Source organism: Gossypium raimondii, chromosome 6 (assembly GCF_025698545.1).
Source record: "Gossypium raimondii isolate GPD5lz chromosome 6, ASM2569854v1, whole genome shotgun sequence".
Lineage (NCBI taxonomy): Eukaryota > Viridiplantae > Streptophyta > Magnoliopsida > Malvales > Malvaceae > Gossypium > Gossypium raimondii.
In genome coordinates, this window is record NC_068570.1 from 124,229 (window position 1) to 148,126 (window position 23,898).

Sequence of the window (23,898 nt, forward strand, 5' to 3'; positions counted from 1 at the left end):
TAAACACGTATTTATAGTTTGAGAACGGGGTTCAATTAATATTTTTAATTGAAGTGAAATACCAAAGAGACAAATACTTTTTTATTGATCCCAAACATCAAAATGGGGAAGACCAGGAAACCACGCAGAACTTTTAAGGCAAGAATAGTCGATAAGAACCATCTAGAAATCGTAATTTATACACTTCCAATCATAATACGCCACGTTTACAAGAAACCCAAGTTGTTCGTTTGTTTGATGATTCCTTTGTTTGATGATCATCAGATCAAGTTGACTCAAGAGTTCAAGTCGTTTGATATGGGGACTGCGTGCCCAAAACGCACGGCCTTCTCTCCACGTCGAAGAACCAAATTGGAACCAATAAACTCCCGCCACGTCCTAACAAAAAAATCATGAGCCGTTAGATTCTCCACGCTGGCGCCAATAACCAATTAACACTATCTTTCCCATCTCAAAAACACCGCTAAAACCCCCGCTTATATAAGACCTCTCAAGCCTGCACTGAAGGCAAAGCTACTAGATTTCAAAAAAAAAGAAAAAACAAACAAACAAAGGTAGCCTGAGCAAACTATGAGGAAGTGGGCGATCCCTTCCGCTTTGGTTCTTCTTTGCCTTCTCAGTCTCCTCTCAGATCATGGTAAGCTTACGCTGCTTATCCTTTTCCTTTTTATTTTTCTGGCTTGTGAAATGCTGAATCCGGATCTACACTTGTTTCAGGGAGAAAAGTACAAGTAAATGCCGAGGAAGGAGCTGTAGATCCTCCTAAAGTCGAGGAAAAGATCGGCGCTGTGCCTCATGGCTTACAAACTGATTCTGATGTAGTTAAAAGGTAGCATAATTTTTGTTTTGGAATATACTTTTCATTACTTTGTTCTTTTTGTTTACTTGAATTTTGAATCCGAATGTTCTTACTAGGGAATCGGAATCCATCTCTTCGAGATCGCTTCGCAATAATGCGGAGAAGTTTGAGTTCCAAGCTGAAGTGTCTCGGCTTATGGATATCATTATCAATTCTCTTTATAGCAACAAGGATATTTTCCTGAGGGAGTTGATCTCCAATGCTTCTGATGTAAGTTTTATGTTTTTCCTTCTTTGAATTGTTTTCAGTAATTGTTTCGAACTCGATGTTGAATCATTGTTTTTGTTTTAATTTAAGGCACTGGACAAGATTAGGTTCCTTTCACTCACAGACAAAGAAGTTTTGGGTGAAGGCGACACTTCCAAGCTGGATATCCAGGTCAGTTCTTCAAACTAAAACTTTATCTTATTGAAATTTAATTACAGAGAACTCCGGTTACCGTTTAATTAGAATGAGCCTGGTGTATAATGTCGTTGCTGAGCCTTAAAAATGCAATGAAATTGCAGATTAAGTTGGACAAAGAGAAGAAGATTCTTTCCCTTCGCGACAGAGGTATAGGAATGACAAAAGAAGATCTAATCAAGAACTTGGGAACAATTGCGAAATCTGGAACTTCTGGTAACTAAATCTTTATATTTGATATTGGAGAAGTAGAGTTGTGTTTGATTAAGTATAGATTACATAAACTGAAGTTATTGTTATTATCTTTTTTGTGCAGCATTCGTTGAGAAAATGCAATCCAGTGGAGACCTTAATCTGATTGGGCAGTTTGGAGTTGGGTTCTACTCCGTATATCTTGTAGCTGACTATGTCGAAGTCATTAGTAAACACAATGATGACAAACAGTGAGTCTTCTAGCTTCAATGTAGTTCTTATGGTAATGTTTGACCGATTGTTGAATTATTATTTGATTAATATGTTTTGCTCATCAGGTATGTATGGGAATCAAAGGCGGATGGGGCATTTGCAATTTCCGAGGATACTTGGAATGAACCACTTGGACGTGGGACTGAGATTAGATTGCATCTTAGGGATGAAGCTCAGGAGTATTTGGAGGAAAGCAAATTGAAGGTTAGCAACTTGAACTTTTCTTGTTTACATAGCCTATTCTTTGCGTATGCTGATTTTCATTTGTGAAATATTTTCTATTATGTTACCATCCTTTGAATTGTTATTTCCATGAACTTGTAATTTGATGTATTTACTTAAACTTGGCCTTTTGAAGATATGCTAACAAAGCATGCTGTGTTTCTCATCTGCAGGAGTTGGTGAAGAAATATTCTGAGTTCATCAACTTCCCCATCTATATCTGGGCAAGCAAAGCGGTTGATGTTGAGGTACCTGCAGATGAAGATGAGTCAAGTGATGAGGAGGAAACCTGTATGTATTAGCTAGCCTGTTAGTGTTTATTTAAAACTTGTCTTTTTCCTGAATGCTGTAAGAGTAGGCATGTTGTGATTAACTGATTATAGTTTTTGGTTTCTTCTCTTTTATTTCCACAAACAGCCGATAGCAGCTCTTCCGAGGAAGGAGAAGATGAAGATGCCGAGAAAAGTGAGGATGATGATGCTGAAAAGAAATCAAAGACAAAGAAGGTGAAGGAAACTACTTATGAATGGGAACTTCTGAATGATGTTAAAGCCATATGGTTGCGCAGTCCAAAGGAGGTGACAGATGAAGAATACACGAAATTCTATCACTCTCTAGCAAAGGTAATTTTCCATATATTTTCTAGCTCCATACTACCGAAAGCATTATAGAGAAGTTTCTATCATTTATAGATGCATATTTCTGCTTCTCTGCAGGACTTTAGTGATGAGAAGCCCTTGGCCTGGAGCCACTTCACCGCTGAAGGTGATGTCGAATTCAAGGCCGTTTTGTTTGTGCCTCCTAAGGCTCCTCAGGATCTATATGAGAGTTACTATAACACCAATAAAGCCAACTTGAAGTTGTATGTTCGACGAGTTTTTATCTCTGAAGAATTTGATGAGCTTTTGCCAAAGTATCTTAGCTTCTTGAAGGTAATAGAAGACATTCCAAGTTATTTTAGTTGACTTGAATCTTCACTAATGAGTTTTCTGAGTTGTTTCTTATTGTTTACCTGTTGGGCAGGGTCTTGTTGATTCTGATACTCTGCCTCTCAATGTGTCAAGAGAGATGCTGCAAGCCCACAGCAGTTTGAAAACAATCAAGAAAAAACTCATCAGGAAAGCCCTTGATATGATTCGTAAAATTGCCGAGGAGGATCCTGATGAGTCGAGTGGAAAAGATGAGAAAGGTGTTGTATATTGATTCCTTATAGAATTAAATTTAATTTGCTAACATTTCACCGCCTAGACTTTGCCTACCACTAGCCTTTGACAATGAAACTATTCTATTCCTAGTTATTTCTGGGTGAATATTGATACTGAATATGATGGGTATGCAGAAGTGGAAACATCTGGTGATGATGACGAGAAAAAGGGACAATACACCAAGTTCTGGAATGAATTTGGAAAATCCATTAAACTCGGTATCATTGAGGATGCAACCAATAGAAATCGCTTGGCAAAACTCCTTCGATTTGAGAGGTTTTTAACTTTGTATATGGTATTTAGGCATGAGCATTGTATGGGTAAAATCAAGAAACCGAACTGAACTGATTAATTTGATTGGTTTAAAAGCGTCAAATTTCAGTTGTGTGTAGAACTAAACAGCATTATTTGGATTGGTTTGGATCCTGAAACTTAAAAACAAGTATTTGGCCTTGATTTGTTTTTCCTTTTAATCGAGTCCAAACAGAAGCATTCTTTGCACATGATAATCACTTTTCTGCTAGTAACTAATGAGTAATAGTGTATGAATTGCCTTGCAGCACCAAGTCGGATGGTAAATTGACATCACTTGATCAGTACATCTCAAGGATGAAATCCGGACAGAAAGATATATTCTACATTACAGGAACCAGCAAGGAACAACTAGAAAAATCTCCATTCTTGGAGAGGCTTAAGAAGAAAAATTACGAGGTAACTGCTAAAGCATTCAGAACCAACTTTTCTCATCTTCCCTTTTACTTAATTTATTTCTCGTTTTGTATCTGCGCTTGGGTTCTAATGACCTTTGTTGTTTCCAGGTTATTTTCTTCACTGATCCTGTTGATGAGTACCTGATGCAATACCTTATGGATTATGAGGGAAAGCAGTTCCAAAATGTATCCAAGGAGGGCCTGAAAATCGGGAAAGAAAAGAACAAAGAACTCAAGGAGTCATTTAAGGAACTAACTAAATGGTGGAAGAATGCACTTGCTAGTGATAATGTTGATGAAGTGAAGATAAGCAACCGTTTGGACAACACTCCCTGTGTGGTCGTTACATCAAAATACGGATGGAGTGCTAATATGGAGAGAATCATGCAATCTCAAACCCTGTCTGATTCTAGCAAGCAAGCTTACATGCGCGGCAAGAGGATCCTAGAGATTAACCCAAGACACCCAATCATCAAGGAGCTTCGTGAGAGAGTTGCCAAGGACTCTGAGGTACCTATCTGTATATGTAAACAGTAACATGCATGTTTGATGAGTCGGTATTCAGTTTTGCTTAATTTGATGAAATCATTTGGTGGATCTTACAGGATGAGGGTGTGAAGCAAACAGCTCAGCTTATTTACCAGACGGCTCTAATGGAGAGTGGTTTCAATCTACCCGATCCCAAGGATTTTGCTTCACGCATCTACAGCTCAGTGAAATCTAGCCTAAATATCAGTCCCGATGCAACAATTGAGGATGATGATGATGTAGAAGAAACCGAGACAGAGTCGGAGACAAAAGACAGTGCAGTCAAAGATGAGTTGTAGATTTCCTGAAACCTCGAGGATATATACTCTTTGAGTTTGTTTTACCCTCTGAAGACATTCCCGATTGAACTGTAACATGCATTTTCAAGTCTGAAACTAGGATAAAAAGAAATTTTACGTAGTTCTTTCATTTCGAGTGTTGAGAAGTCTCATCGATTTTGTCTGTGGAATGTGTTTTTGTTGACAGTATATACTGGTTTGCATGATTAGCTTGTTTGGAAGGTATATTATGGTGGCTTCTTTTTAATTTTGATGACGATAGTCTGTTTTAGAAGTAAAAGAACCTGCGGTTCTACATGTAAGAGCACTGTTCTAGGGATGCCTAGTGCATGAGGAGTTTCATTAATGATCTTTGGTTTACATTTGGAGATCCGCTTTGATTTCTAGTACATCATACAAGGCAGTCTTTTCAGTCCCAAGAACTTCTAACACTTTCCCTGGCTAATGGGGGTTTTAGTGATACTAGACTTCGATAGTCTGTAGTTGTCTGACATAATGTCCTTTCTCACCCAACTTCTCACGACCTCCTTGAACACTACGATCATGGTAGCGCAAGTTCTGTCTATATCATGCCTATTGGTACCTATGTATCATGCACTAAAACTCAAATAGCAAAAGTTTGTCCTCATTCCAGTGATAGAGGAAGAAAAAACTTGATTGTATTGTGCTTTGTTATCTTTTGAGAGCTTTTATTACCTCTCTTGCATCACTCATCCAAATGCATGAATGGTCATGGCGGTCAATATTTGGATAATTGCATGCTTTCTTTTGTTTTTCTGTCCACATTTAAAATCTGTGTTGAAAATACAGAATCAAGTAATTTCTCACATCTGATTAATGGATTTTCACGGAGGCCAACTGTTCTAATTCCATGATGCCTTATTCTGTAAGTGTTATTTAATTTGGTTCGGTTGGTCAAAATTCACAAATTAAAACATTGTAATTATAAAAGCTAAAGCGAATCTTATTTTTAATCAAGTTTTTTACCTTGTCAGTGCGATTGTATTTATTGCAGGATCAATAAATTCAATTCAGACAAATTTAAATTATAAATACATAGATACATACCTATTGATAGTTTTTAGGATGTAATAATTTTTATTTAAGTGAAATATCATAGAAACAAATATTTCCGATAATAGCTCAGGACATCCTATGCTAAAGTCAAATTATATTTTACTATTTTATCTTAAAAATTAAATTAGTTACTATATATTAGATTTAAGAATTATCTATTTTACTACTAAAATTGGTCTCTATACCTCACTACGAGTTATATGTAACATGTCATATGACATTGTATGGATATTCTCCCATCCATCTTAGTTTTTAATATTACAATTGGATGAATTTTTAATAGAAATAGGGATAGCTAAAAGGTTGGCAATGGCCTCGACCCCTAACATAAATAAAATCATTTAAATCTTTTAAAAATTAAATTAATAAAAATAAAATTACACTATGGCCCTCCTATAAATGATAAAATTTTGATTTAATTCTTTAAAAATTAAAAGATATAATATTAAAATTGTAAAATTATATTTTTACTATCATAAAATTACAATTTACTTTCGACCTCTAAAAGTTTTTCACTTCACCAGTAAATCAATTTACTTTTTAACCCATTATATAAAAACTAATTTAGCTATTTTCTTTAATAAAAGGATACATTTATTTAATGTATAAATTGATTTACAGAAGAGAAGAGATAGATCTACATGGAAAAGAGAAGGAAAATACACAGAACTGTAAGGCAAGGATAGTAATAAAGAACAATCTAGAAACCGGGATTCATACACCTCCAAGCATATTAAGCAACGTTTACAGCAAAGCCGAGTCGTTCGATCATTTGATGATCATCAGGTCAAGTTGACTAAAGAGTTGAAGTCGTCTGATATGGGGCCTGCCTGCCCATAACACACGGCCACGTCAAAGAAACAAATCTAAACCAATAAAATCATGCCACGTGTCAACAAACTAAATCATGAGCCGTTAGATCCTCCACGCTGGCGCCAACAACTCTTTTCCATCGCAAAAAACATCGCTAAAACCCCCGCTTATATAAGAACTCTCAATCCTGCACTGAAGGCAAAGCTACTAGATTTCAAAAAAAAAAAAAACAAACAAAGGTGGCCTGAGCAAACTATGAGGAAGTGGGCGATCCCTTCCGCTTTGGTTCTTCTTTGCCTTCTCAGTCTCCTCTCAGATCATGGTAAGCTTACGCTGCTTATCCTTTTTCTTTTTATTTTTCTGGCTTGTGAAATGCTGAATCCGGATCTACACTTGTTTCAGGGAGAAAAGTACAAGCAAATGCCGAGGAAGGAGCTGTAGATCCTCCTAAAGTCGAGGAAAAGATCGGCGCTGTGCCTCATGGCTTACAAACTGATTCTGATGTAGTTAAAAGGTAGCATAATTTTTGTTTTGGAATATACTTTTCATTACTTTGTTCTTTTTGTTTACTTGAATTTTGAATCCGAATGTTCTTACTAGGGAATCGGAATCCATCTCTTCGAGATCGCTTCGCAATAATGCGGAGAAGTTTGAGTTCCAAGCTGAAGTGTCTCGGCTTATGGATATCATTATCAATTCTCTTTATAGCAACAAGGATATTTTCCTGAGGGAGTTGATCTCCAATGCTTCTGATGTAAGTTTTATGTTTTTCCTTCTTTGAATTGTTTTCAGTAATTGTTTCGAACTCGATGTTGAATCATTGTTTTTGTTTTAATTTAAGGCACTGGACAAGATTAGGTTCCTTTCACTCACAGACAAAGAAGTTTTGGGTGAAGGCGACACTTCCAAGCTGGATATCCAGGTCAGTTCTTCAAACTAAAACTTTATCTTATTGAAATTTAATTACAGAGAACTCCGGTTACCGTTTAATTAGAATGATCCTGGTGTATAATGTCGTTGCTGAGCCTTAAAAATGCAATGAAATTGCAGATTAAGTTGGACAAAGAGAAGAAGATTCTTTCCCTTCGCGACAGAGGTATAGGAATGACAAAAGAAGATCTAATCAAGAACTTGGGAACAATTGCGAAATCTGGAACTTCTGGTAACTAAATCTTTATATTTGATATTGCAGAAGTAGAGTTATATTTGATTAAGTATAGATTACATAAACTGAAGTTATTGTTATTATCTTTTTTGTGCAGCATTCGTTGAGAAAATGCAATCCAGTGGAGACCTTAATCTGATTGGGCAGTTTGGAGTTGGGTTCTACTCCGTATATCTTGTAGCTGACTATGTCGAAGTCATTAGTAAACACAATGATGACAAACAGTGAGTCTTCTAGCTTCAATGTAGTTCTTATGGTAATGTTTGACCGATTGTTGAATAATTATTTGATTAATATGTTTTTCTCTTCAGGTATGTATGGGAATCAAAGGCGGATGGGGCATTTGCAATTTCCGAGGATACTTGGAATGAACCACTTGGACGTGGGACTGAGATTAGATTGCATCTTAGGGATGAAGCTCAGGAGTATTTGGAGGAAAGCAAATTGAAGGTTAGCAACTTGAACTTTTCTTGTTTACATAGCCTATTCTTTGCGTATGCTGATTTTCATTTGTGAAATATTTTCTATTATGTTACCATCCTTTGAATTGTTATTTCCATGAACTTGTAATTTGATGTATTTACTTAAACTTGGCCTTTTGAAGATATGCTAACAAAGCATGCTGTGTTTCTCATCTGCAGGAGTTGGTGAAGAAATATTCTGAGTTCATCAACTTCCCCATCTATATCTGGGCAAGCAAAGAGGTTGATGTTGAGGTACCTGCAGATGAAGATGAGCCAAGTGATGAGGAGGAAACCTGTATGTATTAGCTAGCCTGTTAGTGTTTATTTAAAACTTGTCTTTTTCCTTAATGCTGTAAGAGTAGGCATGTTGTGATTAACTGATTATAGTTTTTGGTTTCCTTCTCTTTTATTTCCACAAACAGCCGATAGCAGCTCTTCCGAGGAAGGAGAAGATGAAGATGCCGAGAAAAGTGAGGATGATGATGCTGAAAAGAAATCAAAGACAAAGAAGGTGAAGGAAACTACTTATAAATGGGAACTTCTGAATGATGTTAAAGCCATATGGTTGCGCAGTCCAAAGGAGGTGACAGATGAAGAATACACGAAATTCTATCACTCTCTAGCAAAGGTAATTTTCCATATATTTTCTAGCTCCATAGTACCGAAAGCATTATAGAGAAGTTTCTATCATTTATCGATGCATATTTCTGCTTCTCTGCAGGACTTTAGTGATGAGAAGCCCTTGGCCTGGAGCCACTTCACTGCTGAAGGTGATGTCGAGTTCAAGGCCGTTTTGTTTGTGCCTCCTAAGGCTCCTCAGGATCTATATGAGAGTTACTATAACACCAATAAAGCCAACTTGAAGTTGTATGTTCGACGAGTTTTTATCTCTGAAGAATTTGATGAGCTTTTGCCGAAGTATCTTAGCTTCTTGAAGGTAATAGAAGACATTCCAAGTTATTTTAGTTGACTTGAATCTTCACTAATGAGTTTTCTGAGTTGTTTCTTATTGTTTACCTGTTGAGCAGGGTCTTGTTGATTCTGATACTCTGCCTCTCAATGTGTCAAGAGAGATGCTGCAAGCCCACAGCAGTTTGAAAACAATCAAGAAAAAACTCATCAGGAAAGCCCTTGATATGATTCGTAAAATTGCCGAGGAGGATCCTGATGAGTCGAGTGGAAAAGATGAGAAAGGTATTGTATATTGATTCCTTATAGAATTAAATTTAATTTGCTAATACTTCACCGCCTAGACTTTGCCTACCACTAGCCTTTGACAATGAAACTATTCTATTCCTAGTTATTTCTGGGTGAATATTGATACTGAATATGATGGGTATGCAGAAGTGGAAACATCTGGTGATGATGACGAGAAAAAGGGACAATACACCAAGTTCTGGAATGAATTTGGAAAATCCATTAAACTCGGTATCATTGAGGATGCAACCAATAGAAATCGCTTGGCAAAACTCCTTCGATTTGAGAGGTATTTAACTTTGTATATGGTATTTAGGCATGAGCATTGTATGGGTAAAATCAAGAACCCGAACTGAACTGATTAATTTGATTGGTTTAAAAGCGTCAAATTTCAGTTGTGTGTAAGACCAAACAGCATTATTTGGATTGGTTTGGATCCTGAAACTTAAAAACAAGTATTTGGCCTTGATTTGTTTTTCCTTTTAATCGAGTCCAAACAGAAGCATTCTTTGCACATGATAATCACTTTTCTGCTAGTAACTAATGAGTAATAGTGTATGAATTGCCTTGCAGCACCAAGTCGGATGGTAAATTGACATCACTTGATCAGTACATCTCAAGGATGAAATCCGGACAGAAAGATATATTCTACATTACAGGAACCAGCAAGGAACAATTAGAAAAATCTCCATTCTTGGAGAGGCTTAAGAAGAAAAATTACGAGGTAACTGCTAAAGCATTCCGAACCAACTTTTCTCATCTTCCCTTTTACTTAATTTGTATCTCTTTTTCTATCTGCGCTTGGGTTCTAATGACCTACGTTGTTTCCAGGTTATTTTCTTCACTGATCCTGTTGATGAGTACCTGATGCAATACCTTATGGATTATGAGGGAAAGCAGTTCCAAAATGTATCCAAGGAGGGCCTGAAAATCGGGAAAGAAAAGAACAAAGAACTCAAGGAGTCATTTAAGGAACTAACCAAATGGTGGAAGAATGCACTTGCTAGTGATAATGTTGATGAAGTGAAGATAAGCAACCGTTTGGACAACACTCCCTGTGTGGTCGTTACATCAAAATACGGATGGAGTGCTAATATGGAGAGAATCATGCAATCTCAAACCCTGTCTGATTCTAGCAAGCAAGCTTACATGCGCGGCAAGAGGATCCTAGAGATTAACCCAAGACACCCAATCATCAAGGAGCTTCGTGAGAGAGTTGCCAAGGACTCTGAGGTACCTATCTGTATATGTAAACAGTAACATGCATGTTTGATGAGTCGGTATTCAGTTTTGCTTAATTTGATGAAATCATTTGGTGGATCTTACAGGATGAGGGTGTGAAGCAAACAGCTCAGCTTATTTACCAGACGGCTCTAATGGAGAGTGGTTTCAATCTACCCGAACCCAAGGATTTTGCTTCACGCATCTACAGCTCAGTGAAATCTAGCCTAAATATCAGTCCCGATGCAACAATTGAGGATGATGATGATGTAGAAGAAACCGAGACAGAGTCGGAGACAAAAGACAGTGCAGTCAAAGATGAGTTGTAGATTGCCTGAAACCTCGGGGACATGCCTTTTGAGTTAGTTTTACCCTCTGATGACAAGCCGAAGGAACTGTAACATGCATTTTCAAGTCTGAAACTTGGATAAAGGGAAACATTAGTTAGTAGAATATATGTAAACCATAGTCGACTGTGAAATTAATCTGTCTGCAATTTTTGCTCTTTTAATGCACCGCAGTGCTCTTAAGATTTTCGCGTATTGATATATGGTTGTTTCGATCTTATCATCTGTCAACATGGTCAACTTCCATTGCTTAAGATTATATCTTGTATTGTTATGCAATTTCAGTGGATGAAGGGAAACCGTTTTACTTGAAAAATGCCCCGAATTGTCGGCTCTTGCAACTTTTGCGGCCTTACTACAATTTCATTCTTTGAGACACTGCTTATTTCGTGGAACGCAGTGATTGAAACACGAGCCCAAACTGAAGAATCTTTGTTAAAAAGCCACAAAATGCTGCTACATTATTGGCCTTAGAAAGCAGTTTCTCGTTTGCGGCTTAACCATAGTCTCTGTCGCTTGTGCTAAAATAGGGAAGGTTTTGGCTTCGGACCACACTAGAAAATTGGAAAGAAAGTGTAGAGAGCAACAGTCCCTTCGTAGATGAGAATCTGAAGTTGCCAATTTATCATCATCCACCGTCTCAACCCCACTGAAGAAGGAATCTTAAAGGCAGCTTTTTTTAATGTTTAACACCATATACAACTCCATTGCAAGCTTAAATTAAATCATCAAACCACCAAGCTTGCAATTCCAGCAAAGTGGTATTTTTCCTTTTCAGTGTTTGCTCAGATTCCCAGTAAAGTAGACACTTTCTTTTGCTTCAAATGCTTTCTTAATCAATTAAAAGTAATGACTACACTTCTTCTCATTTGTTGCTTTTGGAGTACAACTCTCTTCCAACCCCGCATTCTCATGCAATTTAAATTTTAAAATAGTTTGGGTGTTAGATATCTGCTCGAATCTAGCATGAAGTATATTTAAAGCATATGAATTAAATTATAAGAATATTTGTACCTATCTCATAAATAGATTGAATATGACTTGTCAAAAATTAATAATCATTTTAAATTTTACGTTTTTTAATAGGTCAAGTCTAATCATAAGCACACGTGTTTACAATTTAATTCAGTATGCTTTAAAAATAGTATATGTTAGATTTGAATTTTTATTTAGTATCTAAATTAACGGCTAGACTAATGAAAAGACATGATGATATGATACTAATTCTCAATTAAAACATTTTAAAATATTGTAATCAATTTAAATGCGATAGTTCAGAGAGGTTTGATTGAATTAACCCTTTTGCTTCCTATACACATGGTCTCTGGAAAAATAAATTGGACTTCAACAGTAGTATAATGTTCATTAAGCAAATTAATTTCCACATTACGCTTTTACGTTTGGAGAAAGTTATAAGTATGACTAAAATCAAGAGATGAGAGGAAGAGAAAGGAAATGGCTGACGCCAACAGTGTGTTGTGGGAAACTGAGGAAGAAACAGTCCTGGAAGACTGTCCTGTAAGAAAATAAGGAAACCATGAGCTAATATTGACGTCTGCTGGGACCTCTCCTGACCCTGTAATTGATCCATATATGGGGCTTGTCGTCCCTTTTGTTGTTGCTGCTGCTGGGGCTGTATTGCTTGCTGATTTTTTACTGTACAAATAGAAATTACAACACCAAAACTGTTAATATTGAAGCGAGATATTTATGTAACCTTTCAGAAACTACAGCAATGGTTTAAAAGGAGATTTTATTTTGATACAAAGTGGAACCAAGCTGTTTCATTTTAGCATTTTTTTTTTCATACAAGGAAAGTTAGGCCCTGAATTTCATGATTGTCGCCACATTGGAATTTACATTTTTTTTTCTAAGTTCTAAATTTCTATTATTCAAGTTAGTTTCCGAACTTGATAATTATTCTCATATAAAAGCTTGTATTTTTTTTTATTTAAGTTAGTTCTTGATATTTTTTTGAAAATATTAAATTTCAAGTCTCGATGTAGGAATAATTGTCAAGTTCAAGAGTTAACTTGGACAAAAACAAGGTTCAAGCCTTAAAATGGAAAAAATTACCTAGTTCGAACCCCAATGTGTGAGTTATTTCCAAATACAAGCCCTAAATAGTTAACCTTTTTTTTCAAGACGCGAATATATCAATCTTTGGTTCATTCAAATTTGGATCTTTCTGTTAGTGTAGCCATATGATTAGAAATGCTCTAAGCTAACATTTACCATCAAAATTGACTGTTGAGTTAACAAATAGACCTAATTGTTTGAAACCGTAGATTTAATTGAAATTTTTTAAAAATTATGGACTAATTTAGAATTTAGCTTATAGTTTAGAGATGTATTGTGAATTAAAATATTGGAATATTATTAATAATTCTATCCTTAATGCTTACCTTGTGGATGAAGGACAGAATGTAATCGTATAATCAGAAGCTGTACACGTAAACGTACTCGTAGCATCATCGTATGCATAGCTATACGATTTCGGACAAGCCGCTTTAAACATCTCCGAATAAGAAGACGGCTTGCACGCGTCCGGTGAAGCATACGCGCCGCTGCAGCAATACTCAGGCTTCCCAAAAGCCTCACAGGCACTTTTACAAGCCTGACCCGACTGAGCCCTTAACTTATCCGGGCACTGCCGGTTCAAATCATTAACACACCCCGTCGACAAGCACGTGCCTGAACCACTGCTCGGCTCCACTAACATCGGCAAATTATATCCATCCACTATGCTAACGTCGTAGAAATCCTGGGTACCCGACCCGATCGTGAACTCAGCTAAGGTGACCGGTGGGGTCGCACCTTTGCCATTGCATTCCATTTGGGTGGAGCCACAGTCAGCAGTTTGGCAGGTGAGTTGACCCGTATTCTGGTCCGATATGCATCCGGTTCTGCCCCAAAATCTACCAGACCAACTAGGCGGTGCCTGGATGGATCGTGACCCGCCTGTTAGTAGCTCGAACCCGGTGGTATCTAACTGCGAGTTGCCGAGAATGCCAGGCCAAACTGTATGATCACATTTATTCACTACTGTAAATGTAGTCCCCGAAATCCCTGCAAAAATGGCAGGCAATGTTATGTTAATGTACAAAATATAAATCAAGCTGAAAAGTGAAATGTTACCTTGTAACATGGAGAGAAGACTAAATAAACAAGTGGAGAAGAACAGATCCATATCTGCAGTGAAATTTCGCAGGTAAATGAACTAAATATATTTGAATTTGTCGGAAGAAAAAGAAGGGTGCATTGGTGGAGTGATGATGAACATGTAGAAGAAGAAAAAGGTTAGTTTAAGGGGTGGAAGAGTGATGATAAACAGGAGTCGTCAAAAGAAATGATTTAATTTGTTTGTTTATCCCAAAGGTTGGAGCAAAATCTACTTGGTAGTTGGTAATTTACAAGCAAGAAAAAAGACAACGTAATTTTACTACACCAACCCAAATGTCGTTTTAGGTTTATCTTTTCAAATTCCAGCAGCAGTGATTGGGTCAAGGTATTTTCCGTCATCTTTTTAGGCCATTGAGAGGCTTGTGGATATAATGTAATAAGTTCACACATATGTATCGACATGCTAATCATGCATAAACCTTGTCCAAGCGACAACATAAGCAACTACCAAAATGGAAAAAAACAAACCATTCTTTTGCTTTAATCTGGAATTTCTGTTTAATGCATTTATGCCTCATTTCCTTGGAGTTCCAAAAGCTAGACATGTGTCCTGTGGTGTTCCATTATGGGCCTTCAACACCTAATTTATATCAATTACCACTACAAGTGGTTTTGTTATAGCAGGATTTTGGAATGAAAATGTTGGCAACAGCTCCAAATTTTATGTTTAATACTTCCATAATTCGTTACGCTCGCCTGGACCTTCACCCATCATTGTACCGCCTGTCAGAGGATAAGCTCTGACTTGAGCTTTGGGCATCCGGTGGGTGAGGGAGAGTTATATATATGTTTACTTTTTCCATATATTTTTCCACAGAGGAAAAAAGTATTTTGGGTTAATTATAGTGTGGTTTTTAAGTTTTAGTTAAAGTTAATACAATTACCATGTCGCGGTAATTTATTAATAGAAAAGAGTCACTAGTTTGAATAATCAATTTAAATTAAAATAACTAAATTAAAAATTTAAAATGATGAAAATAAAGTAAATTAACTATCTTTTAGAGTGAGCTTATATATATTTTTAAGAAGACCCCTCAAATTCCATTTAATTAATATTTATTTTATTTTTATATTATATAAGCTCATATCATCTTCCATAATTTCCTTGGCATACTAGTCCTTGATTAAGATTTAGTGCCAACCATATATTTTATATAATTCATTAAGCTATCTGTTTGATGAAACTGCCCAAAACATCACCTGCTTCAACTTATTCACCTAACCAACATGTTCTGTCCCTATTCTTTCCTGTTCTATTCAATTATTTTCGGTTCTGTTATTTACTGTATTTTGTACCCATCTATAATTAATCAGACATATATATAAAAGGTAAATTAAAATGTGGATAAGCTTTGAAGCCTTAATTATGAATATGGTGGATATGTTGCTATCAGTTTTGGGTAAAGCTCTAATCAATTTTCAAAGGAATCAGATTCCTGTACAGAAACTGATGGATTCATCTATTTATATAAATTCACACTAGGGATAATAATTAATTTGTTAAACAAAGTGGGTCAAATCTTGCAAAAACCAATGGAAAAAATTGTGTTACACTTAAAACGCCATCACTCTTGAATTGTAAATGGAAATGAAAGATGATGTTATATGGAATTAGCACCATGATTTGGTTCACTACAATCTATAAATGAAGCATGCCATATATTACAAGGCAGAGAAAAGAAAAGTTGGAACCCATTCTGTTTATTGACTAGCAAAAGAGAGGATGATCCGCGTCAAGGTGTAGGTGTTACCGGTGGCAGCCGTTTGACCGTGGGACCTCATATGTGATCATCATTTGGCTCGTAATTATTTCGATCCAATTCCGCGTCTCAAGCATTGCCGCTGCATGCCTTGTAGCCTTTGTGGCTCGCCTGCTAACATACTCAATACCATTTCACTTTTGCTCACTGTCTTTTCATTCTCAGCATAAATCATGAATTAATATTAAAGAGAAAAAAGAAAAGAAAAGAGAAACCTATTATTGTTACATTTAATTAAATTTCACTCACAGATTTGATATTCTCCGATGCTTAAGTTAATTAAGAATCTAAATAACAATGGAATAAAGATGTAAGGATGAAAAAGGTTCGAGTACAATGAAAATGAATGAAAACCTAGCATCATACCTCAGATTATACTTTCTTTTTTTCATATTATAAGATCCAAGGCTTCTACTCTCATTGTTCTTCTACTAATGATCTGGTACAAACATGGTAAGTTTAGTAACAACTGGACAGGCCTTGTCTGTTGTACGGCTTCTAATTTACAGGCATCCGTCCTTTGTTAATATATTGGGCTCCATGTAAATGTATGCATATTAACCTATTGTTGGGTCAGCTTCGCGATAAGCATGAAAAAAAGGGTTTGACATAAAAAAATGGAAATTTAATATTTATAACTAAGATCATTATCATCTTAAGTATAAACGTAAAAAAGAAACATGCAATAGTGAGATGTCTACGTTGCATGTTCAAAAGTATCTGCACCCAAACTTATTTACACGTGCGCCATATAAACCAGCAGAAACTTCCATAACATAATTCAATTTAGTTTACTTCCTTAATTAGCTAAGCTTCTGCAGTCAAAGAAATTACTGTTGAAGTCTCAACACTCATAGCATGACAGTCTTTTCATGTTTTCAACATCTCAGGGACTTGTCCTCTCACATGTTATATATCCGTCGTGTAAAGTACCCCATTTGGATAATTCTTAATAAGCTTTTGAAGACCTTCTAAAGCAGAGACACAGACATTTATTTTTTTGCCCCCTTTATTTCTCAATTTTACATTATGTTCAAATAAAATACCTTGGATGGCATGGGGTTAATGGGTCCATGCCACCTTGTTGATGGTATGTCATGTTCTATATATAGGACAAGAAAATACCAGATTAAAGGAACCTAAACAGTTTTTGACTACATTGCCTTTTGAGTTTAATACAGATTTCTTTTTAAGGGTAGTTGAAGAGGATATTTGAAGGGACAGCAATATGATGTGGATGCCTTTGATTTTAGGGGGGATTTGCTCAAAAAGCTCTTACTTAGATGCATGGTCTTCATTCACGCTATAAAGAAGAAGCTGACTAGATGCCTAGACAGATTAAGTACCTAAAAGTCCTAACTTAAACTTTATTTCGACATGACATCAAATAATAAAAATTAACAAGCACAACTTACATGACATATATATCTATAATACCATTCGAATCCTGCCTATGAATTTTTTTACTTTACAGAATATATAATTATCAACAAATGTTGAGTACAGTAATAAGAAATATTAATGTTTAAACTCTTGAAATGTCATAAATCCCGAAGAACATAATCCTTAAGAAATATAAAGTAGACATGTAAAATAATTTGATGATAAAATATATATTAATTCCTCTAGGGATTATAGCTTAATTAAAAGTTAAAATTCATAGTAAAGATTAGACACAAATGGCTCATTACTAGTCGAAGGATGAGTTTTGCACATGTGATAACCCAGTCCAAAATACAATAAATAGAATGATGTGATAACCCAGTCCAGTTTCTAGTCCAAAGAAATTGACCTGCCAAATTGCAATTGTCGATAATTTAGCCATTTCCAACAGTATAGCCGCCTTGCATAGTCAAAAAAAGGCCGAAGCTTTTAATTCAAAAGTCTAAAAGTAACCTTATCCATAAGAAGCACACGAGAATCTTGAGTTTGACAAAACAAAACAAAGGATCCATTGTTTTCTCTCATCTTCAACGCAAAACATAGGGTTCCCTTTGACTGCCAACATGTTGTATGTCGCCGCACCACCCATTTCTTTAATTTCAACTTTGGAATTTTCTAATTAAATCCTCAAATTAAATATCAATATTATATTAACCATATCTCTCTATCAATCTAGCTGTTAGTTTAAGTATTAAGCATCAATTAGCATATATATAAAACATTCTATTCAAATTGTAAACACGTTGGCGCTTTAACAACAATTTATGCATATTTTACTATTTGATCCACATATTTTAAAATCTAAACCCTATCTCACGGACATACGATGGAATTAATCCAAAAATTTATTTATAAGAGTGGAACGTAATTTCAACTAGTTATAAAATTAGGCCACTTTTGTTTGTCTGTTTGAAACGTGCATATAATAATAAAGAGCTAAAATCCCACTCGAGATCAATAATTTATAAATATTAGAAATTGCAGCCTCCCTCGGTAAATAATTCATACTCGGTGTACTACCCTTTGCTCTTGGAATGGCTTGGCGGCTCGCTAATTTTGCTTTTCTCACTCGAGAGTAGTAATTTTTAAATATTATATTTTGGTCTAATTAAAACGGGATTGCTTGTTAATATGTATGAAAAGGGCTTTTCATTATTGTTGCTTTTATGATTGAAATTCTGAGATAATATTTAAAATAAAAAAAATTCAATGAGGTGGTCTTTAATTTATGAAGAGAAAATGGTGTGGAAGAAGGTTGGCTTGTCTCAATATTGCAATTATATATGCGAATGGACATTCCAACTTAAAGTTCGATTTAATTATTGTTGGATTAAATGTGAATGCAATATGCTTATGGTTTATTGCTTGGACGGAAAGAAATAAATTGATGCTTGATGTATAATATTCAACTAGAGTTTATTTTTACATTAAGTGAGATTTAAAGGTTTCAAAGAGAGTTTTCAATGTTTCGATCTTTTTCAAATTAGTTATAAAATATTTATATAAAAGAAAAGGTTATAAGCCTCTAACACATGTATTTGGATGTAATTGAAAATTTTGTTGTACCATATGGCTTAAACGTTAATTTATGAAACATAAGTTAAAAGTTTCAACTCTTCTTATTTGAAGTTTGAACCAACACTCCTGGGCTCTATCCGCCACCACCAACCACCACCATTCTTTTTCCCTCAAGAAAGAGCAACCCAACTATAGCAACTTGTGCCGTCCAATAGCCTTGACAATTTCGATCCCAATTTACAAAATTCAGCTCTCTATATAAAATAGTAATGTATAGCAGCATCCTATACCGACATAAATAAAATAAAATAATCCATCACTTAATTAAAGAGCATTACTATGCACGCCTTTTAACAGCAATATAATAAGATATCTCTCATTTTATTTATACATTATCCATTCCATTACTCATCTATCATTCTTTTAATGACAAAACAAGCTCAAATAACTATAGCATCATGTTATTGGTGTAAGAGTTTGAGTTTAATCTCAAATAATTTCATTTTTCTCTCAAATAAATACAATATATAAAATGGATAAAGCCAAAAGCTGGTAATAAATATTATTATTGATAAGTTCCTGAAACCAACAATTAGATGAATCCCATTCCCCTCCTACAATAAATACTAAACCTAAAAAAGAATCTCCTACGCCTAACACCGTAACAATGTCCGTGCTTGAAGGGGACAAAGTTAGCCTGGGGCTTTACTCTATATCTCTATATATTCTGCTTGTATCTTAAAGTACTTTCGTAAGTCTAATGCCCGAACCCGGCCGGGCCGGCTTAAGGCCCCCTACAGAAGAAGTTAGTGAAAGGAGTTAGAAGAGTTGCCACGACCACCAAATTGCCATAATGATGCCCAGGTTTACGAGCACGTGGGTGCAGGAAGAGGGTGATGCTACACTTTGGTCCAATGCCCCTTCATACACCATCGTGGTGTTGATAAGAGGTGGTGTTGTCGTTTCCGTGTTTTGTTGCTCTTGCGATGATTTTTGGCTGCAAATTTTACGTACCAAAATTAACCGTTAAAACAAAAAAAATGACTCCGAAAACGACAATAGCATAACGTAACGTGCCAGTAAAGTATGGTCCATAGCAGAACATAACGTCTTTTCTAGAGATTGTTAAGCATTTATTTTATTGCCCTAAACTGCCCGTTATCAACAGTACAATAATTACTTCGATGAGCGTGCACTCTCTCAATACATTGATCCATAAAAAGAACCAATTACTGTAACTCAACGGGTAGCTGTGGCAGAGCCGACATAAGATAGTAAATTAGATCCCTTTTTTTTGCAGACCAAACGTGAAAAAGCTGCGCGGTAAGTGATAGACCACCCTTCGATGCCAACGTTCATTTCATGACAAAATTGCCCTTTCACGTTGGGATAAGTTATCATTAAGTCCCTAAACTTGATTTTTTTCTAATTTTGTCCCTAAACTTCTTTTTTATTTATATTAATCTCTGAACTTAACAATTATCATTAATTTTGATCCCCGCAACCACCTAAAATTATATGATTTTTTGTGTGATGATGTAGTAGTAGAGTACCACAATCACATGGACCAAAATTGGGAAAAGTTACCAAATTTTAAGACTAAGGTGGGAAATTTTGTTAAAGACTAATGTGGACAAAAAAATTTGTTTATGGACAAAGTTAGGAAAAGTTGTCAAGTTTAGGGACTAAATTTTGCTTTATCCCTTTAACCTTAAATGTTAAAAAAAGAAAGTTGAAGGGGGTTTTGGAGCAAATTTACCTAGTGTTAGGCGAAGGACAGAAAGTAATTGTATAATCAGCGTTGGCGCATGTGAAGGTACTGGTTTTATCATCATAGGCATAGCTGTATGCGCGTGGGCAAGCTGTCTTAAACACCTCCGAGTACGAAGACGGTTTGCAAGTATCGGGTGTACCATACGCGCCGCTGCAACAGTACTGAGGGTCGCCGAAAGCTTCGCAAGCGCTCTTGCAAGCGACGCCAGCTGTGCCGTCGGAGCTCATCACCTTCAGCTCGGAAGGGCAAGAGCCATTAAGGTCAACCACGCAGCCGGTGTTGGTACAGTTTTGTCCCGTGCCACCCTGTGGAACAACCAACATAGGGATGTTGTAACCGTCGACCAAACTCACATCGAAAAAATCGAGGCCGCCAGCACCGTCCAATGTGAACTCAGCTAAACTCGCCGGCGGAGCAGCGCCGTTTCCAGAACATTCCACCTTCCCGGAGCCACAATCACCGGTAAGGCAGGAAAATTTCCCGGTGGAATCCTCGGAGCAATGGGTTCTACCCCAGAACCGACCACCCCATGATGCCGGTGCAGTAATGGCTTTGGTTTCGCCGCTTTGGAGAGCGAAACCAGTGGTGGGAAGCGTTGGAACACCTGCGTTTGATAGAATCCCAGGCCATACGACATAATTGCATTCGTTTACTATTGTAAAGGTTGTGGCTTTCACTACTGATATGAACGAATGCGAAAGAATAAGAACGCAGACAGCAGCAACAAATGTAGATTGGGCCATTAAAGCTTAAAAATTTGCAAGAAGAAGAGGAAGTTGGGGAATGGGCAAAACTGCTTCTGCTTCTTCTTCTTCTTCTTTAGAAATGGGGGTTGGGAGAGTGTTTGAGATTCTGCAATGGTAGATAGAGAACGGTATTTATAGAGTCAGACAGGACGAATGAATATGTGGGTCTACTAGAACTTGGTAGTGTGTCTACCATACCGGATTTTGAGATGAGTGGCGTCGGTGTTTAATTAAAAATTTATTTCTTTCCCTTTTTTAAATGTGAAAATTTGAGGATAAATAGAAATAAAATTAAAAATTAAAGCCTTTTTCAAATTAAAATTAAAAATTATTTTATTTACAAGTATGATATATGAATATTTTATATATAAAATTTTATTTTATTTAAATTTTACAAATCAATATTATTGTGGATATAACATTATTTTATTTCATATATAGTATATATTAATAATAAATAATTATATTTATCTAATATAAAAATAAATTAATATATTTATTTTATTGTGTACAATTAAATCAAAACAAAGTTCCATGTATAAATTTGAATCACAATTAGAAGGTATATATATAACTATGGTGCCCTTGTTTATTTTACGATTTGAGCCTAATTTTGTTTGAGAAGAAGATAGTATTTCGATTAAGTCCTCTCAATAATAATGATTCTAATATTCAAATTTAGTCCAATGATTATTTATTAAAAATGTTAAGATTTATCAGTGGTATTTATTAAAGATTAATCAAATAATAATATCAAATGATTATTTTATTTTTAATTAATTAAATTAATAAAAGATGTTAGCAACGATTCTTGCTGGCAAGAAAAATTGCGTAATATGGTAAAATCTGCAAGAAACATGAGGGTGCGGTCAAAATTTTGGTGAGCTAGCGTCGCGTCGTTTAAATTGATTATCATCGGCCATAGATTTCATTTTATTGGTTTCATGCGATGCGATGCGATGGGATGTTTGTAAGTGAGATCCAATGGATCTTCATTATTTTATCATATTAGCCGCCTTTTAAAGAAAATTAGACTCTCTAGTAGCATTGGATGAATAAATGCATGAGATGGTGGGAATTAATGATATTAGCTAGAAGAAGTAAAAACTAAGGTGAAAGGGTACCACATCCAATTGGTCAGTCATAAATTTGTTAACTAATCAACACAATGAAATCTGCAATAACCAACCTGTAATAAAGATGGCAATCGGCATTCCTGATCATTGGGGTACCTTCTATTTATATCGATATTTATACTTGCCATTTATTATGCCAACCTCACTTTCTCCCCCAAGTTTTCATAGTTTATGCATGTTGCATGTCCCATGACCATGAATTAGAGTCAAAATTTGACCTTTTTGTAATTCTTGCAAGTGCAAGACTGCAACTTGTGTTAGTAGATTATACAAGTGATCCATAATAAAGATCATTAAATGATATTCTTCATAAATAAAATTAACATAAAAACAATTCAAGAATACAAATTAAGAATGAGAAAAAGTATACAATAATATCAAATTATCATGTTTTATGCATTGATGATGATGCAGCAAACCAAGTCAACTGCGGCTGGCTCACTTGGTCCCTCCACTAAAATGACATTTTAGTATAGTTGTAGCAAATAAGCAAGAAAGTGATGAAAGAGTCATCTTTGGTTAGCTTTATCCTTGAATGCACGTTTTTTGTTTTCCACTTTTCTCAATAAACATAAAATCTCTGCCTTGTTTTTTACTCATTTTTTAAAATTGAGTGGTTCCTTAAATTATATTAATCTAATCCATTGCCCCCATCATAGAAATAACCATAGTATATATATATAGTTCTAAAAGGGAAGGAAATAAAAAAAAAACCTATTTAATAGTTGAACGGACCATTGACTCCAGGTCAGTTTCTTATAAAGCAAAATTGGTCTCACCTGAAAACAACTACTTTTTAAGGATAGAACTAACATATAACTACCACCATTTACCTTAATTTAAAAAATATATGTATGGTGAAAGATGGTAAACAAGTTTTGCGTAGAATATAATATGTGTCGCGCAGCCACCGACCGCCTTAAACGACCAGATTTTTATGCTAAAATTTGCAGTTGGCAACCTTAGCACGACAGCTTGGAAGACCGATAGAGGGATCATGGTGACCCCGAGCTTATTGTGTGTGTGTTTTTTAATGTTATTGGCAGTGGGTCGTTCTCGCTTACGGGGATTGCTATAGGATTACACTCAGCCTAAGACCGTTCAACACCAAGCTGTTTATCAATACCCAATCTAACTTGATTGAAAATATTAAAATGTAGATTATTAAACCATCAAAACCCTGAACAACTCAAGCTAAAACCAATCTAAATCTAGAACAACCCAAATCAAAATATTTTGAAAATATTAAAACTCAAGTTTATCAATACCCAATCTAACTTGATTGAAAATATTAAAATGTAGATTATTAAGTTTAGAAATCAATTTGAAGCACTCAAATTTTGATTTAACTCATCTTGATAACA

General features: G+C 35.6%; 3 protein-coding genes and 1 long non-coding RNA gene across 6 annotated transcripts; 1 reads left to right on the forward strand and 3 right to left on the reverse strand.

Annotated features, from left to right (window-relative positions):
* Positions 1 to 476: 476 nt before the first annotated feature.
* LOC105772200 (endoplasmin homolog) lies at positions 477 to 11,290 on the forward strand. Of its 3 annotated transcripts, none has more exons than XM_052632368.1 (15): positions 477 to 637; positions 718 to 829; positions 916 to 1,069; positions 1,157 to 1,237; positions 1,366 to 1,477; positions 1,578 to 1,704; positions 1,792 to 1,930; positions 2,122 to 2,239; positions 2,366 to 2,571; positions 2,665 to 2,880; positions 2,972 to 3,137; positions 3,288 to 3,429; positions 3,714 to 3,864; positions 3,972 to 4,373; positions 4,469 to 5,050. In XM_052632368.1, exons 1-15 carry the CDS (start codon positions 571 to 573, stop codon positions 4,688 to 4,690), a joined length of 2,415 nt encoding a protein of 804 aa, XP_052488328.1. In that variant the 5' UTR covers positions 477 to 570; the 3' UTR covers positions 4,691 to 5,050. The 3 variants fall into 3 exon arrangements, with proteins under 3 accessions (XP_052488328.1, XP_052488329.1, XP_012448981.1); XM_052632369.1 differs by lacking the exons at positions 718 to 829; positions 916 to 1,069; positions 1,157 to 1,237; ... (9 more) ...; positions 3,972 to 4,373; positions 4,469 to 5,050 and adding exons at positions 6,983 to 7,094; positions 7,181 to 7,334; positions 7,422 to 7,502; ... (9 more) ...; positions 10,238 to 10,639; positions 10,735 to 11,290 and having other exon boundaries at positions 484 to 637; XM_012593527.2 differs by lacking the exons at positions 477 to 637; positions 718 to 829; positions 916 to 1,069; ... (10 more) ...; positions 3,972 to 4,373; positions 4,469 to 5,050 and adding exons at positions 6,757 to 6,902; positions 6,983 to 7,094; positions 7,181 to 7,334; ... (10 more) ...; positions 10,238 to 10,639; positions 10,735 to 11,290.
* A 1,021-nt stretch (positions 11,291 to 12,311) lies between these two features.
* LOC105773733 (thaumatin-like protein 1) lies at positions 12,312 to 14,473 on the reverse strand. The gene is made up of 3 exons (XM_012595828.2): positions 14,113 to 14,473; positions 13,380 to 14,043; positions 12,312 to 12,630 (listed from the first exon to the last, which is right to left on the reverse strand). Exons 1-3 carry the CDS (start codon positions 14,162 to 14,164, stop codon positions 12,369 to 12,371), a joined length of 978 nt encoding a protein of 325 aa, XP_012451282.1. The 5' UTR covers positions 14,165 to 14,473; the 3' UTR covers positions 12,312 to 12,368.
* Positions 14,474 to 15,733: 1,260 nt separating this feature from the next.
* Positions 15,734 to 16,424, reverse strand: LOC128041810 (uncharacterized). Its single transcript, XR_008196662.1, has 2 exons — positions 16,284 to 16,424; positions 15,734 to 16,031 (listed from the first exon to the last, which is right to left on the reverse strand). It is a non-coding gene; the product is annotated as an uncharacterized LOC128041810 (long non-coding RNA).
* A 2,991-nt stretch (positions 16,425 to 19,415) lies between these two features.
* On the reverse strand, positions 19,416 to 21,511 carry LOC105773734 (thaumatin-like protein 1b). Its single transcript, XM_012595830.2, has 2 exons — positions 20,638 to 21,511; positions 19,416 to 19,875 (listed from the first exon to the last, which is right to left on the reverse strand). Exons 1-2 carry the CDS (start codon positions 21,393 to 21,395, stop codon positions 19,698 to 19,700), a joined length of 936 nt encoding a protein of 311 aa, XP_012451284.1. The 5' UTR covers positions 21,396 to 21,511; the 3' UTR covers positions 19,416 to 19,697.
* Between the last annotated feature and the right edge of the window lie 2,387 nt (positions 21,512 to 23,898).